Source organism: Rhipicephalus sanguineus, chromosome 3, assembly GCF_013339695.2.
Source record: "Rhipicephalus sanguineus isolate Rsan-2018 chromosome 3, BIME_Rsan_1.4, whole genome shotgun sequence".
NCBI classification, from domain to species: Eukaryota; Metazoa; Arthropoda; class Arachnida; order Ixodida; family Ixodidae; genus Rhipicephalus; species Rhipicephalus sanguineus.
Window position 1 is genome coordinate 185,397,851 of NC_051178.1, and position 12,495 is coordinate 185,410,345.

General features: G+C 46.7%; 1 protein-coding gene across 1 annotated transcript; it reads left to right on the forward strand.

Moving 5' to 3' along the window:
- The first annotated feature begins 3,347 nt into the window (after nt 1-3,347).
- LOC119386179 (sulfotransferase ssu-1) lies at nt 3,348-6,757 on the forward strand. Its single transcript, XM_037653519.1, has 2 exons — nt 3,348-3,368; nt 5,771-6,757. The coding sequence occupies exons 1-2, from the start codon at nt 3,348-3,350 to the stop codon at nt 6,755-6,757; spliced, it is 1,008 nt and encodes a 335-aa protein (XP_037509447.1).
- Nucleotides 6,758-12,495: the final 5,738 nt, after the last annotated feature.

Sequence of the window (12,495 nt, forward strand, 5' to 3'; positions counted from 1 at the left end):
CTACCCGTAGTGTGTCGGTAACCGTTGCTGTGCCACTGGGTTCCCGCTGTTAAAGGGGCCCTAAACAACCTCTGAAAATACAAAGAACGAGCTCGGTATTCTCTTCTGGCGTTTCTCATGTTTTCGACATGATTCGTGACGCAAGCTGGCTGTTACCGTGACGCCACGGGAAAATAATCTCTAGATTGTTTCATGTACAAGTTTCGAATTGTCTCCAACCCTGCTTTGTCAAGCAGTCGCACGCCCGTTCCGCGTGACTATCGTGCGCGGTCAGTTGGTTTCACTTCACTTTGTGCGTTTTCGACTACGCAAGCGGAGGTAACAGTGTGTAGTCGAAAAGCTCTGGAAATACTGATAGGCTCAACGCTGAGGGCTGACATTGACCACGTGTTTTATTAATAAATAAGTGACCAGAAGGAGATAGCGCTTGTAGGAAGGGTAGTGAAGGCGAGAATGGAGGCAACACTCTCGTCTCTAAATGCGGAGTGCTTTAGGGGCCCTTTAGTGCCCATTTTAAAATAATAAATATCGCTAACTTGCCTATGAATCAAAACGAAGCAACCAGTGCAAACGGTGGCTAGTGAAGCAGGATGATCCGAACAGAACAGGCACGGTGTCTTGCGTATGCTTGAACGCAACCCTTGATGACGACGACGACGACGATGATGATGATGATGATTATGATGCCCCTGGGATGATTGGCGCGTACCCACTAAAGGGTGATCGGCCAAGAGTCAGGTGGATTATACGGTCTTTTTTTCAAATCTACCGTTATGGCGTCAATAAGACAGAAACGTTACTCAATAAATCCCAATTTTAGACCACTAAATAAGCTAATTGCATAACCTTTAAAACAAACAAACAAAAAAGTCATTGCGACAGAAGGCCATAAGCTAAAAAAATTACAGCATATCCACGGGTGAATGATAAAGAGCTTGGGCGAAGCTCCTGAAGCAATCATGGTCTCGGGATTCGCTTCTCGTTGAGCCCGTTTCGCAGCGGCGTCCTTGGCGCGCACCGTGACGGGATCCGCCTGGCTGCCGCCAAGCGAGTGCCCGCCGCTGCGCGTCGTCCATGCTCCGCCAACGATCCGACACGTACGGCGACGATCCAGGAGAATGAGAGAGGCGCTCGCTCCCCGCGCAGCCCCGCGCAGCCCGCGCAGCACCCAATCGGAGAGCAGCGGCACTTCCAGCGCCATCTATGTCGATTCACACAAGCGCCATATTGCACACAATTCTATTGGACCAACGCCATCTAGGAAATGAGACGAGAAATGGTGATGACGACACAGATTGTGTACAGCGCCATCTAGAATATCGTCCGTGAACTGCAGTTTGTATGTACTTCTATGAGACAGCGCCATCTATTGCATCATACGGGAGATCCGTTTACGCCGGACAACGGAGACGTGACAAGGTTAGACTAAGAGGAGCTACGCCCCTAATACGCCCCTAAAAATTGGCCGCGTATCTGCGTGCTTTGCTGCAAATGTCGTCTAAAGACGATAGAAGACGCGCTGCGTGAGATATGGACGCCATCTGGCAATACGTTGGGAAACATGAGTGCTGTGTTGCGGGCTGGTAGTCCCGGCGCAGCAGCAGGTGAAGACCGGTGGTGACCAACGCGACCGGCGAGGACGACAGCCAGCCAGAACACGCGGTTTGGCGCGAAGCGCTGAAGCAGAAGAAACGTCCGCACTCAACGAGTACTCTCCACACACTCTTTTATTTACACGTCGCCTGGGTAAAAAAAGTATGCCAGAGCGGCGCCCCATGGCATTCGTACAGTGCAATACAGAACCGAAACCGAAACACAACAATGAGCTCGTGCAGAGGGCACGGAGGAAGGCGAGTTTCAGCGCAGTCGCATTTTCAGTGCAGCTTAAGAAACTAGGGTCTTTAGAATTACGTATGTATGCGTTTTCTATTAAAGGAACACACCACCTAATACTTACATAGTGATGCTGCGCCTCAGATATGCGTAATATTTACTTTTTGATCGACAACGTTCACAAGTATGAACAGCCGTACCAGTTCAAGCTGGGTGGGTGGTAAGCAAGTGGTTCAACTTTGGCCGGGTGGCTGAATCGAGTGGCGTACCGACAAACAGAAAGACAGACATACTCCACAGTAATTGCGTCTAGCGTTTGTATAAGTTACACTGACGCAATTTATAAGTATTTAGTGTATAAGTGTCTCTCGCGCTTGCGTGTACAGGTTCAATAAACTTTCCTTTGTGACAGACCGTAAATTATGTAAATTACATGTACCATAAAATATGCTGTACATAATGCTGTACATATTTGCTGGCATGTTCAGCAAGTCATGTGTACTGTGTATATACATAGTCATGTACATTGTATATATTGTGTTAAGTGTGCGCATGCTAGTTCTTAGTAGCATGCATTAGGGACACACTGTGAACTTCGACATTTCTGTTTAAACATTTTATGTGTATTGTGTTTCGTCATTTGTGTATGTTAATGTTCTTCTTGTACGGACACTGTTTCTAAATGTTCGTAACGTCCTACGATGAAATAAACTTTTTCTAAACCAAAATTTATCCGTTTAAGAGTCCCAAGAAAGACTATCGTCTTTAAAATTGTTAGCCATGAAGACAGCAGCAACTATGACACGCTTACAAAACAGGGAGGGATAAGAACATGACGGCGGGAGGAAAATTTAGGTAAGTTTATATTTGTCAAAATTAAAGAAAAGAAGTATCCAAATATTAGGAGACGAGAAAGAACGGGTCAAGAAAAGCTCACAACGACAGAAAGTTGAGCTAGTCGGTAGAGATTCATGATGAAATAAGGGTACGACGTGCGGGCACGGATACAAGAAAAAAATTGGAGAATCTTGCACTATAAGCCGCGCAAGGCTTGAAACATGGAAACTGGACGATTCTGAATACTAATCTGGTTGCTTCTATAGGTTGCTTTTAGGCCTTAGCTAGGTGATGCAGGTTGTTTCTAGGTTGCTTCTAGGTCAGTGCCAGGCTTTAGCTATGCGATGCTAGGTTGTTTCTACGTTGATTCTCGGCACAGAAATGTTCGAGTTAAACCGCAGACAGTCACAGACACGATACGGATGTCCAAACTGCAGAGAGGAACCTCGCGCTGAAACCAAGTGTTGCCACCTCTCTATACGGGCACGTCGTCGTTTACCCAATTCCCGTGGCACATGACCTCTTTATGATGATGATAGTCTTTTGGTTCGCCGGACAAGGAACGATTTGCTAAACAGCCTCGCTGTTAAAATAGAGAATCTCACGATACAAACGCCAGCGTTTGTGCTGTGCGGTTCTCTTCGACGTTACGTTCGTCCCTTTGCAGTTATCCCAAAATGGAGAAATGGCAGGTTCAGGTCAGTTACTCCTCCAAAGGAGCAACCTCGACACCTCTCTTCCTCCTTCGCGTCTTAGGGTGTAAAATAAGTATACTCACTACTGCATTTTTTTCTTGTTATTGCATTATTGCTGAGGGTGCTATAAAATGTTTAATAAACGTTTTCTAGCACTTATGGAACGTCATGACATCGCTCTGCCAACCTTTCTTTCGTTCCTTTACAACATATCGTTGCATGCCACCCCGATCGCCGACAAGCCGCTACAACAGCAACAGCAGATGGTTTTATTTTCGACGTTTTTGTCGGGGTACTGCCTCCATCAGGAATGTGAATACAGTGTGTTCGTGTCCATTTTATAGAAAAAGTTGGAAAATCGTAATGAATAAAAAAGAGGGCGAGAAGCGCAGGGTGTGATATAAAAAAGGAAAAAAAGAAGGAAGGTTAGCAGGGCGGAAGTGTGGGTGGGGGGCTGAACGGACACAGGTGCGTTTTTGGGAAAGCGTAGGATTGTAAATGGCCGTATAAAAGCACCTCGCTTACGGCTAGTCTGCAGGTGGCCTGCAGTCACAGGGTGTTGAAAGGTGACGGAAGCATGAGGATAGTAAGAGTTTGAAAAGAAAACAAGAAATGGAGAGAGGGAGAATACGCCCGTGGCCACATATATATATATATATATATATATATATATATATATATATATATATATATATATATATATATATATATATATATATATATATATAAGCATTCATTCATTGCATGAATGTTTATTATTCTCAGTAATATACGTCGCTTCCGTTGTGAGTCGCATTAGGTTCGCGTAGCGCATCTTGATTTTGCGAGAAGTATACCATACGAGCACGTGCGACCCCACTTACGTACACTGCCTCCGACTACGCTCGTATATTTAATATATACAACAGCATGGCGGCACGTGGGAGACATCCTTCCGGTGTTGCCTCTTATTTTCTCAATTTCCGCAGTTGTGTACAGAGTTCATCTCAGCATGTGGCCGTGATTCTTTCTCTCTTTTTTTGTTACTTTTGTTTTTCACTTTTTATTGCAGAGCAACAAGTGATCCGAGACCTCATTTCGCATACGAGTGTTATAAATGCGTTCGTGAAGTTCAGTCGACCGCGTTTTCTGTAAGGACGCACCAGAGAAATTCACATCGGGCAAAGAAACAGCTTATTGTGTTGTGTTTCACTTCTGAAGACCATGGCAGGAAACGACAACGAAGAAACTGTCACAACCGTGAGTATCGCCTTTGACGTACTTTTACTGATTCCAGCTTTAATCCGCTTATTCATTCGGTACAATTTATATGTTCTGATAGGAGGTCCTTTATTAGTGTGTGCTCTGCGACCTCCTTCTCCTGCATAAGCATGCAAATCCCCTGCGAAATAAATAACCTGCTCGTTTGTCTCTCTTTTTTTGTGTCCCTGTCAACTGTGCGTGCTACAAGTTTCACAATGATTACCTACCAGCTCGACCAACCATCACTTTTATTATTCCTGTTATAATTGCTATGATTCTAACATATTATTTCCCACTTGACCATTACGTGTACAGCAGTACACTGTAAACCGGAATAATAGACCAACGGCATAGCCGTTATCCCGTCGTTGTATGAGCCACATATGTGATAAACAACGAGAGCTACAATAAACGCACACGATCCCTTATGCAATCGCGTCAGACGACTCGAAGGCGAAAGCCATCTCTTTGTTCTCAGTCGATGTATTGATCTGCCTCGGAAATCTTTCTGCACCTAGCGGGTTTTGCGCTGCCTCCTGGATCGGAGGCATTGCAAGCTTTCTGCGTCTTACCAGTTTTTGCACTGGCTCCGTGATTGGCCCCCCTTTATCGCGTCGCGCCGTCGCCGTCGACGACACCACGCCGACGCGGGACGCGACAAGTGATGCAAATGGTCAATTTTCGCGCTTTATGAGGCATCTGTAGGCTTTCCCCTTAATACTTTTTCCCACGTAGTCGATTTATCACCGGCTAGAGGTGGTGCTACTGCTACTGAGATTAGTCGGCAATGCATACTCACGAAACAGAGCATCGATGTATGTTATAAAGACAAGTCTTGTGCAGTTTTACAACGAAAAAAAAATCTGTAAATTGCATGTTCGTTGTTGAATTATTCTTGCGCTAAGCTTTCTCAGATGTTTGCAAAATAAAGGAAACGAGGAAACGTGTGACGCAAATGCAAGGAACCTGAAAAAATCAAGGCGATGTCTGTATAAAATGAAGCCAACATATGCAAATGATACACAGTGTTTAAGCGAATGCAAGATCGATTACGGCAACATAACATAATATTGGCTGTTCCGCTCTTACAGTCGCAATGTTCCTCTTATTCGATCTTATAGTCCAATTAGTGATCTCTCTACCTTTTTTTGTCACACGTGCAGGTCACAGAGCCTCGCACACCCTTCGAAGACACCCATCGCATGTTGGAAGGTCTTTACCTAAACACGGTGTTCCCCTCGGAGAACATTCAATCGGCCCTCTCGTACGAACCTTTGGAAGGCGACGTCTTCGTCGTCAGTTATCCCAAGTGCGGGACGACGTGGCTGCAGCACATTGCCATCAACGTGCTATCGGGCGGCGCACTGTCGCCGGACGACGTAGAACGAGTGCGAAACTCAACGTACCTCGAATTCATAGGCGCCGAAGGCGCCCGCAGGCTGAAGCGGCCGGTTCCCATCAAGACCCACCTGCCGTTTCACAAGCAACCCCGCTCTGCGGGCGCCAAATACATCTATGTAACTCGGAATCCCTACGACTGCTGCGTCTCTTACTACCACCACTGTAAAGGGCTTCCGTGGTATCGCTTCACCGACGGCTCTTTCGACGACTTCGTCGACGCGTTTGTGCGGGGTAAGGTCACCTACGGTGACTACTTCGACCACCTACTCTCGTGGTACGATCACCGCAACGACCCGAACGTCCTGTTCCTCACGTACGAGGACTTGAAAAAGGACGCCCCGGCCTCGGTCCTCAAGGTTGCCGACTTTCTCGGCGCACGAGAATACGGCGAACAACTGAGAACGCATCCCGACGCCCTGGAGAAAATTCTTAACGGAGTAAGCTTGGAATCCATGAGAAAGTTGACGTTCACTATCAAGGTGTCACGCACCGCATCGCCCACAAGGCCAGGAGCGATGGAAAGCACGTCGCTGAGCGACAAGTTAAAAAACGAGGATTCGAGTGTCTGCTCCTCGAAAGCACTCGCCGCGAAAAGCCTCCTGAGCGGGCAACTCGTGCGCAAGGGTGTCGTCGGGGATTGGAAGACCCAATTTTCTTCCGAGCAACTCACATGGATGAAGGCTTGGATCACGCTCAAGACTCGTGAAACCGACGTCATGGACTTGTGGAAGGACGTCGACCTTCCGTAACAACGTAAATCCACTGTGAAAGCGTCGTGTAATTTAGTTGCACGTAGAAGCGCTATAAAAAATAAACACATTTAAGCGCTTACTTAGTTTTCTTTTTTTCCTTATTAGCGATTCTAATACAAATACCGACACTAATGTAAGAGTCTATTACTAGAGTCGCCATTTTCCATCTAAAAAGAATATCCGGGATGCAGTGGTGGGTTCACCGAAACATTGACTTGTCATTGTTTCTGATATTACCCGGTCAGTCGTGGCTCTGAGATGAGATTAAAGGAACTATATTACAGACAGTGATAGTAGCTTATAAAAGTGAAGCTGTGTAAGTTTAGTATCCTATAATAATATTGCTAAGCGAAATGAGAAATTGAACTAGTTCGCAAAAAATTAACCATGTTGAACTGTACAGCAAGAAAACGTAAGTACAGCGGAATAGAAGGAACACACACTATCGGAATTAATTAGGAAAAAGCTTATTAGAGTAAGTGCGACATTCACAATGCAGCTTGCCAGCTGGATGCAATTGGTAAGTTAAAAATTGGGTTTGCATGTCTCCAACTGCGTACTTACCTTCCTTGTTGTAGGAAAGGAAAGTTGTAGGCAGTAATTTGAAGAAAGTAGAAGAAGCACTAAACGACCAAATATTGAACACTGCGCAGCTAGCGCTGTGCTGTGAAGGCTTGCGGAGATGAACGAACCAAGCTCCTAAAACGTTTACGCTTGAAACAAATATTAATTACACGTAATTTCAACATAAAAAATGCCTGGATTGCCATATTAATCTTGATTTAATGGTGCGTGAACTAAATTGTCGGGTGAGTAGGTGTCGCGTCGTTTCCACGGCCACGGTACCCGGACATGTTCATATAAGGCTATGAAGGGAATGAAGAGCCGTATATGTGTGCTGTTTTAAACAACTGAAGCCCATATTCACGTACTGCACCACTAGTACTTATGCGCCTCATCAATAGAAAAACATGGTTGATCCCTCCGTCATAGGAATCGGAATAACACGAAAGTAAAGCGTGCCCTTACAGAAGTAACTGAATGTTTACTGTACATTGATATAAGAGAGTTTGCACAATGTATATTGATGCCTGGCAGCTATGGCACCGCTTAACGTGTATGCACCCACTCTGATGACTGGTGGTACATCTCCATCGCGACGACTAACGTCCATGTTAAATGATTAAACAAACCCTTGTGGTAGTTGTAGTAGTTAACGGTGAAAGCGTAATCAGAGAACGAGGTGTGATAGCCAGAAGAGCGTCGCATATTGGACGCAAAACTTGGTCACCATCCTGCGGCATGTTAAAATGTGATTGAACACCACGGCCGCACTAGAGGGAAACGCAAAGCGCGTTGTGCCGCCCCGGTAGCCCAGCCGCGATTTTTCTCGAGGCGAGCGCGTGAGCGGGCAACGCGGTGTTACAGCCAGGTGAGGCAGGCCAGCTTTCTAGGTGGCATTGGGCAGGCGCGCGTCGCAGAGCTATTTTTTGTTTCGATTAGCGTGATGTATAGTGAACTGGTTCTAGTTTACTATAGCGTGATGCTATGAGCGAGGCCGACGCTTTTACAACGCTTTTAACAACGCTTAGGTTGAGGTCGCCACCTCGCGGTGGGCTAAGGCATTGACAAAATTGAACTTCTGTTGAAAACACGCCGAATGGGACGGACGTGTAACGCGTTGGAGGTGCTAATCGCGGAGGCCACAGTAATGACGAATTACTTTACTTTACCGCTCCCAGAGGGCAACACCACCCCGCCGACCGGGAGAGTGGTAGATATAAAAGGCGCGTTTGTAAAGCTTCTAGAGTCTGTGACCGTGGCGCAGGCACGCCGAGCCACCACGATCGACGAGGTCTGTCTTCCGAGAAGAAGCTGCTCAAGTGCGCAGTGTTGTTGAGACTTTTGAGCCCGTTCCGGAGTGGCTTGCACTTCTGGACGCTTGTGTGTGTTTGCCTGACTTTTGAACAGCCTCTTACTGTAGGCAACAATGTGGGTGTTCTGAATGTTAAGGTAATTCTAATGTGACGAAGTATGTAGTGTGTGGTTCACAGCAATAACGGGTCATATTTCCATGAATTAAAGAAAAAAAAAGTGACCGTGGCGCAGTGGATAGCGTGCCCGGCATCTGTTGTTGCGGACCGAGCGGTCGTGGGTTCGATGCCCGTTGGCGGAAGTTTTTTCTTTGCCATCCGATCGTGTAAATTTTTTCGACGTCATTTCCGTGACGGAAATACGTCACTGAAGTCTTGGTGGACCCCGGCATAACACACTTTCGTGTTAAAATTGCAGTCATAAATTCTTCCGGTGAACATCAATTCTACGAAGTGTCGTCTCTATTCCGATTCCATGTTCATCAATTAGCGTCTTGTTTTTATTTTTGCTTTGTTTTCAAATATCGGTATTTGGTTTCTTCATTTTACATGACGCATACTCTTAATGGGTATACGCCATGTGCAAAGGAATCAGCATCATCGACCAGTGAGAAAAAAACGAAGGCGCCACGCGACGGTAAGTCTACTCGTCGCCATGGCTCGCTTTTGTTTTCAAGTTTACGTAAATCTAGTCTGTTTTCGTAGTGCTAGCTCTGCATGCATATCGGTGAGCCGCTGCCTCTTTGCAAATTATGTTTAGGGAGTCTTAATTCGCGTGTTATGAGATCACTAGTTGCTGGCACCCTCGCCCTGTGATCAGTACGTCTCCATCTGTGCTTCCTGGCGGCGACCGCAGGAGGCAGGTGAATATTTTCGCGAGAATATTCGGTTCCGAGTTTAGAACACTGGCTCATTTGCCTTTCTTCCACTGTGCAATTGCACGTTCTGCGCACTTTCTGCACACTTTCCTGGGTTACGGCTCTTAGTACAAGTTCGCTATTCACCCGTTCACGCCCCACCCTATTCACTGAATCGTTACGTACAAAACATGCACATATAGCTATGAAAAATCCTTGGAACATGGGGTGTCCCTGGAGCCAGCGTTCTGACAAGAGGACTTGTCTTTCTTTTTTTTTTTTCAAGGCTGCAACTGCTACTAAAGCTTCAAGGATGCAACAAGAAAACAAGTTCGCTTGTCGTAACGTTGGCTGCACGACACTCTGTGTTCCAAGGATTTTTCATCGCCTCAAGATTCCGTCTTCCCCTGAACTTCTACCTTAAATGGATATGCACATATAGACACACACGCAAACACCGCCACAGAGAAACATTTTTTCAAATAAACACACTCTTGAACACACGCAGGTGGGACCATAAGCGCCTCCCAGAAGTGTTATTCCGGATATTCACAATCTCCGCCATATATTCGCATTCACCGTATTGTGAGCACTGACTGACACAGAGATCCGCTATACGGTCATACTGTTTCGACTGTAAATTCCGTCGTTGCACATTTAAGACAACATGGTGGAATTCGAGTGCCCACATTGTGGCAGCACAGATGGGGGCCCAAAGGTGAAAGGCAACCTTTTTTGCCAAGCAGTTCAATAATCTGTGAACACGGGCTGTCGCTGGACTCAGTATGTACCGATGGGTTACTTAGTGAGTCATGACATGGATGAAGCGGCCCACAAAGAACACAATCACGTACACATAAAAATGACGCAAACCCGGCGCTTCTGTTAGCGTCATTTTTATGCGCGCGTGCTTGCGTTCTTTGTGTGCTGCCGTTCATCAATGTCAACGCCCCGTGTTCAAGGATTTTTCGTCTCTTCAAGCTTGCGTCTTCCCCTGAACGTTCACCTTTTATGATTGCCATGCAGTTGACATCCGGTTTCGCGCAACTCGCACGATGGCCGCGATCAACCGCGAATGGAACGCGGCCGCCAGCGGTGACGACGTGGCCTGCCTCCATCCAACGACGTCGACGACCTCGGGCAAGGGAGGCCTTCGATCCCGTGCCGTCCCATCCAGAACACGGTCTAGAGGGTCTCCGACCACTGCTCAAGCACCGCCGCCGCGGCGCATCCCAGCACCTTTGCTGGAAGAGGCTCGTCCCAGTGGCGCGACGAAGTTGAGAGACCGCGTCCAGATGCGCGTGTTCAGAATTTTGGTGATCGCGCTGAGCTGCGCCGTGGTCCTCCTGCTGGCTGGGATCGTCATGTACGTCGTGGGGTGGTACGATACCCTCGGCCTCTGCATGGTCTCCGTCGGCGTTGCGATCGAGCTGTTCTGCTGGTTCCTGTACCTGTGCAGCATCTACGAGAAGTCGCGCGCCCTGCTTACCACCGTCCTCATGTCGGAAGCCGAGTGGGACGCCCCGACGCTGAGTGAAGGCGGTAGTCGTCGCGTCCCAAACGACGACGACTGTGGTGATCACGGTGGGCCGACGGGTCTAACAGGCAACGCGTATCATGATTCCATCGTGTAATTATACTCTGAATTGTGTTTCTTCGGCTAACGGGGAGTGCCGAAGCAACGAATAACGCCAAATTGCCGTGTATCAACATTCCCGCGCCTCGAAATCAAAAGACGTGCTGCTGGCCCGACGAACAAGGTGTGCCTGAGTCGCGTCTCGAACGGTTCCGTTAAAATTGTGCGTCACAACATTTCGTAATGACTGTTAGTGGTCTGCCTTCAGAGGGGCAAAGTGAGCTGTGTCGTTTGATGACGTTGTACGCATGAAGCTGACAGCGATTTCCTGTGCCGCTCATAATTCTTATAGGGCAGATACTTTTAGCTCATGTCAATTCCGTTGCCTTGTTTGAAAGGCAAGACTAGTTACTGCTTTGTTAAAAGGGATCTGCATGTTGAGGTTTAGCCACGTCTTCTGAAGTGCGGTTCATACTTTTTAAATGCGAAGCATTTCTTAGCGAACCTATGGCACTTTGAGCGTATCTATCTATCTATCTATCTATCTATCTATCTATCTATCTATCTATCTATCTATCTATCTATCTATCTATCTATCTATCTATCTATCTATCTATCTATCTATCCGCCTACGTCTGGGTGCTCTCATGATCGCCTCACTAAAGAGCAAAACAATTCTTCTCATATTAGTAAAGTACCCTTTCACGATACCAAAAACACCACGCTTGCTGCGAGAAGACGCTCAGTAAGCGAGAAAACGCGCAAAAACGAAATGTGGATGGCGACGCCACCTTGAAGTTTCCGCACCATTCGCTGCGACGTCACATGTTTTGACGGCGCCTACTAGGGACTACGAATGTTCTAATCGGTAAAAATGAAGTAAATTGTCTTCTGAGGGGGCCATAGACTTAACATACCAAGTTTGGGGTAATTTTGTTCAGTGAATGGCGCCAAAATACGATAAGTACACTTTGAAATCCGTGACGTCACGCGGGGAGATTTCGGCGCGAAATTTAAAAATGAAACTTTGAACTTGATTTTCTCCTCTATGGAGAACCTATGATGGCGAAATTAACGACAATATAGTTCTCAGAGCATAATTTATCGATATAGGCCGATTCATTGTTTCTCTTTAGTGTCCCTTTAGCTTGGTGTCTGGGGCGTAGCCAAGGGAAGGGGAGGGTTGGGGGAAGTTCAAACCCCCCCCCAAAAAAAAAAAAAAAAATTTCAATTTGCTTGCGTATATATACACGCACACATACAAACGCACGCACGAACATACATCAAGTATAGTTGACCCCCCCCCCCCCCCCTACGCAAAACATTTCTGGCTACGCTAGCTCCTGCTTGGTGTAGACCAAAATTTGCATGGGAGGGTAAGATGATTTGACGAATATGACTGTCGGGTCATGACATCAATAACGTGAA

Coding starts and splice junctions, on each gene's coding strand:
- LOC119386179 (XM_037653519.1), top strand. CDS start 3,348: ATGGAGAAATGGCAGGTTCAG. Junction 3,369..5,770: donor TGGAGAAATGGCAGGTTCAG/GTCAGTTACTCC, acceptor TCACACGTGCAG/GTCACAGAGCCTCGCACACC.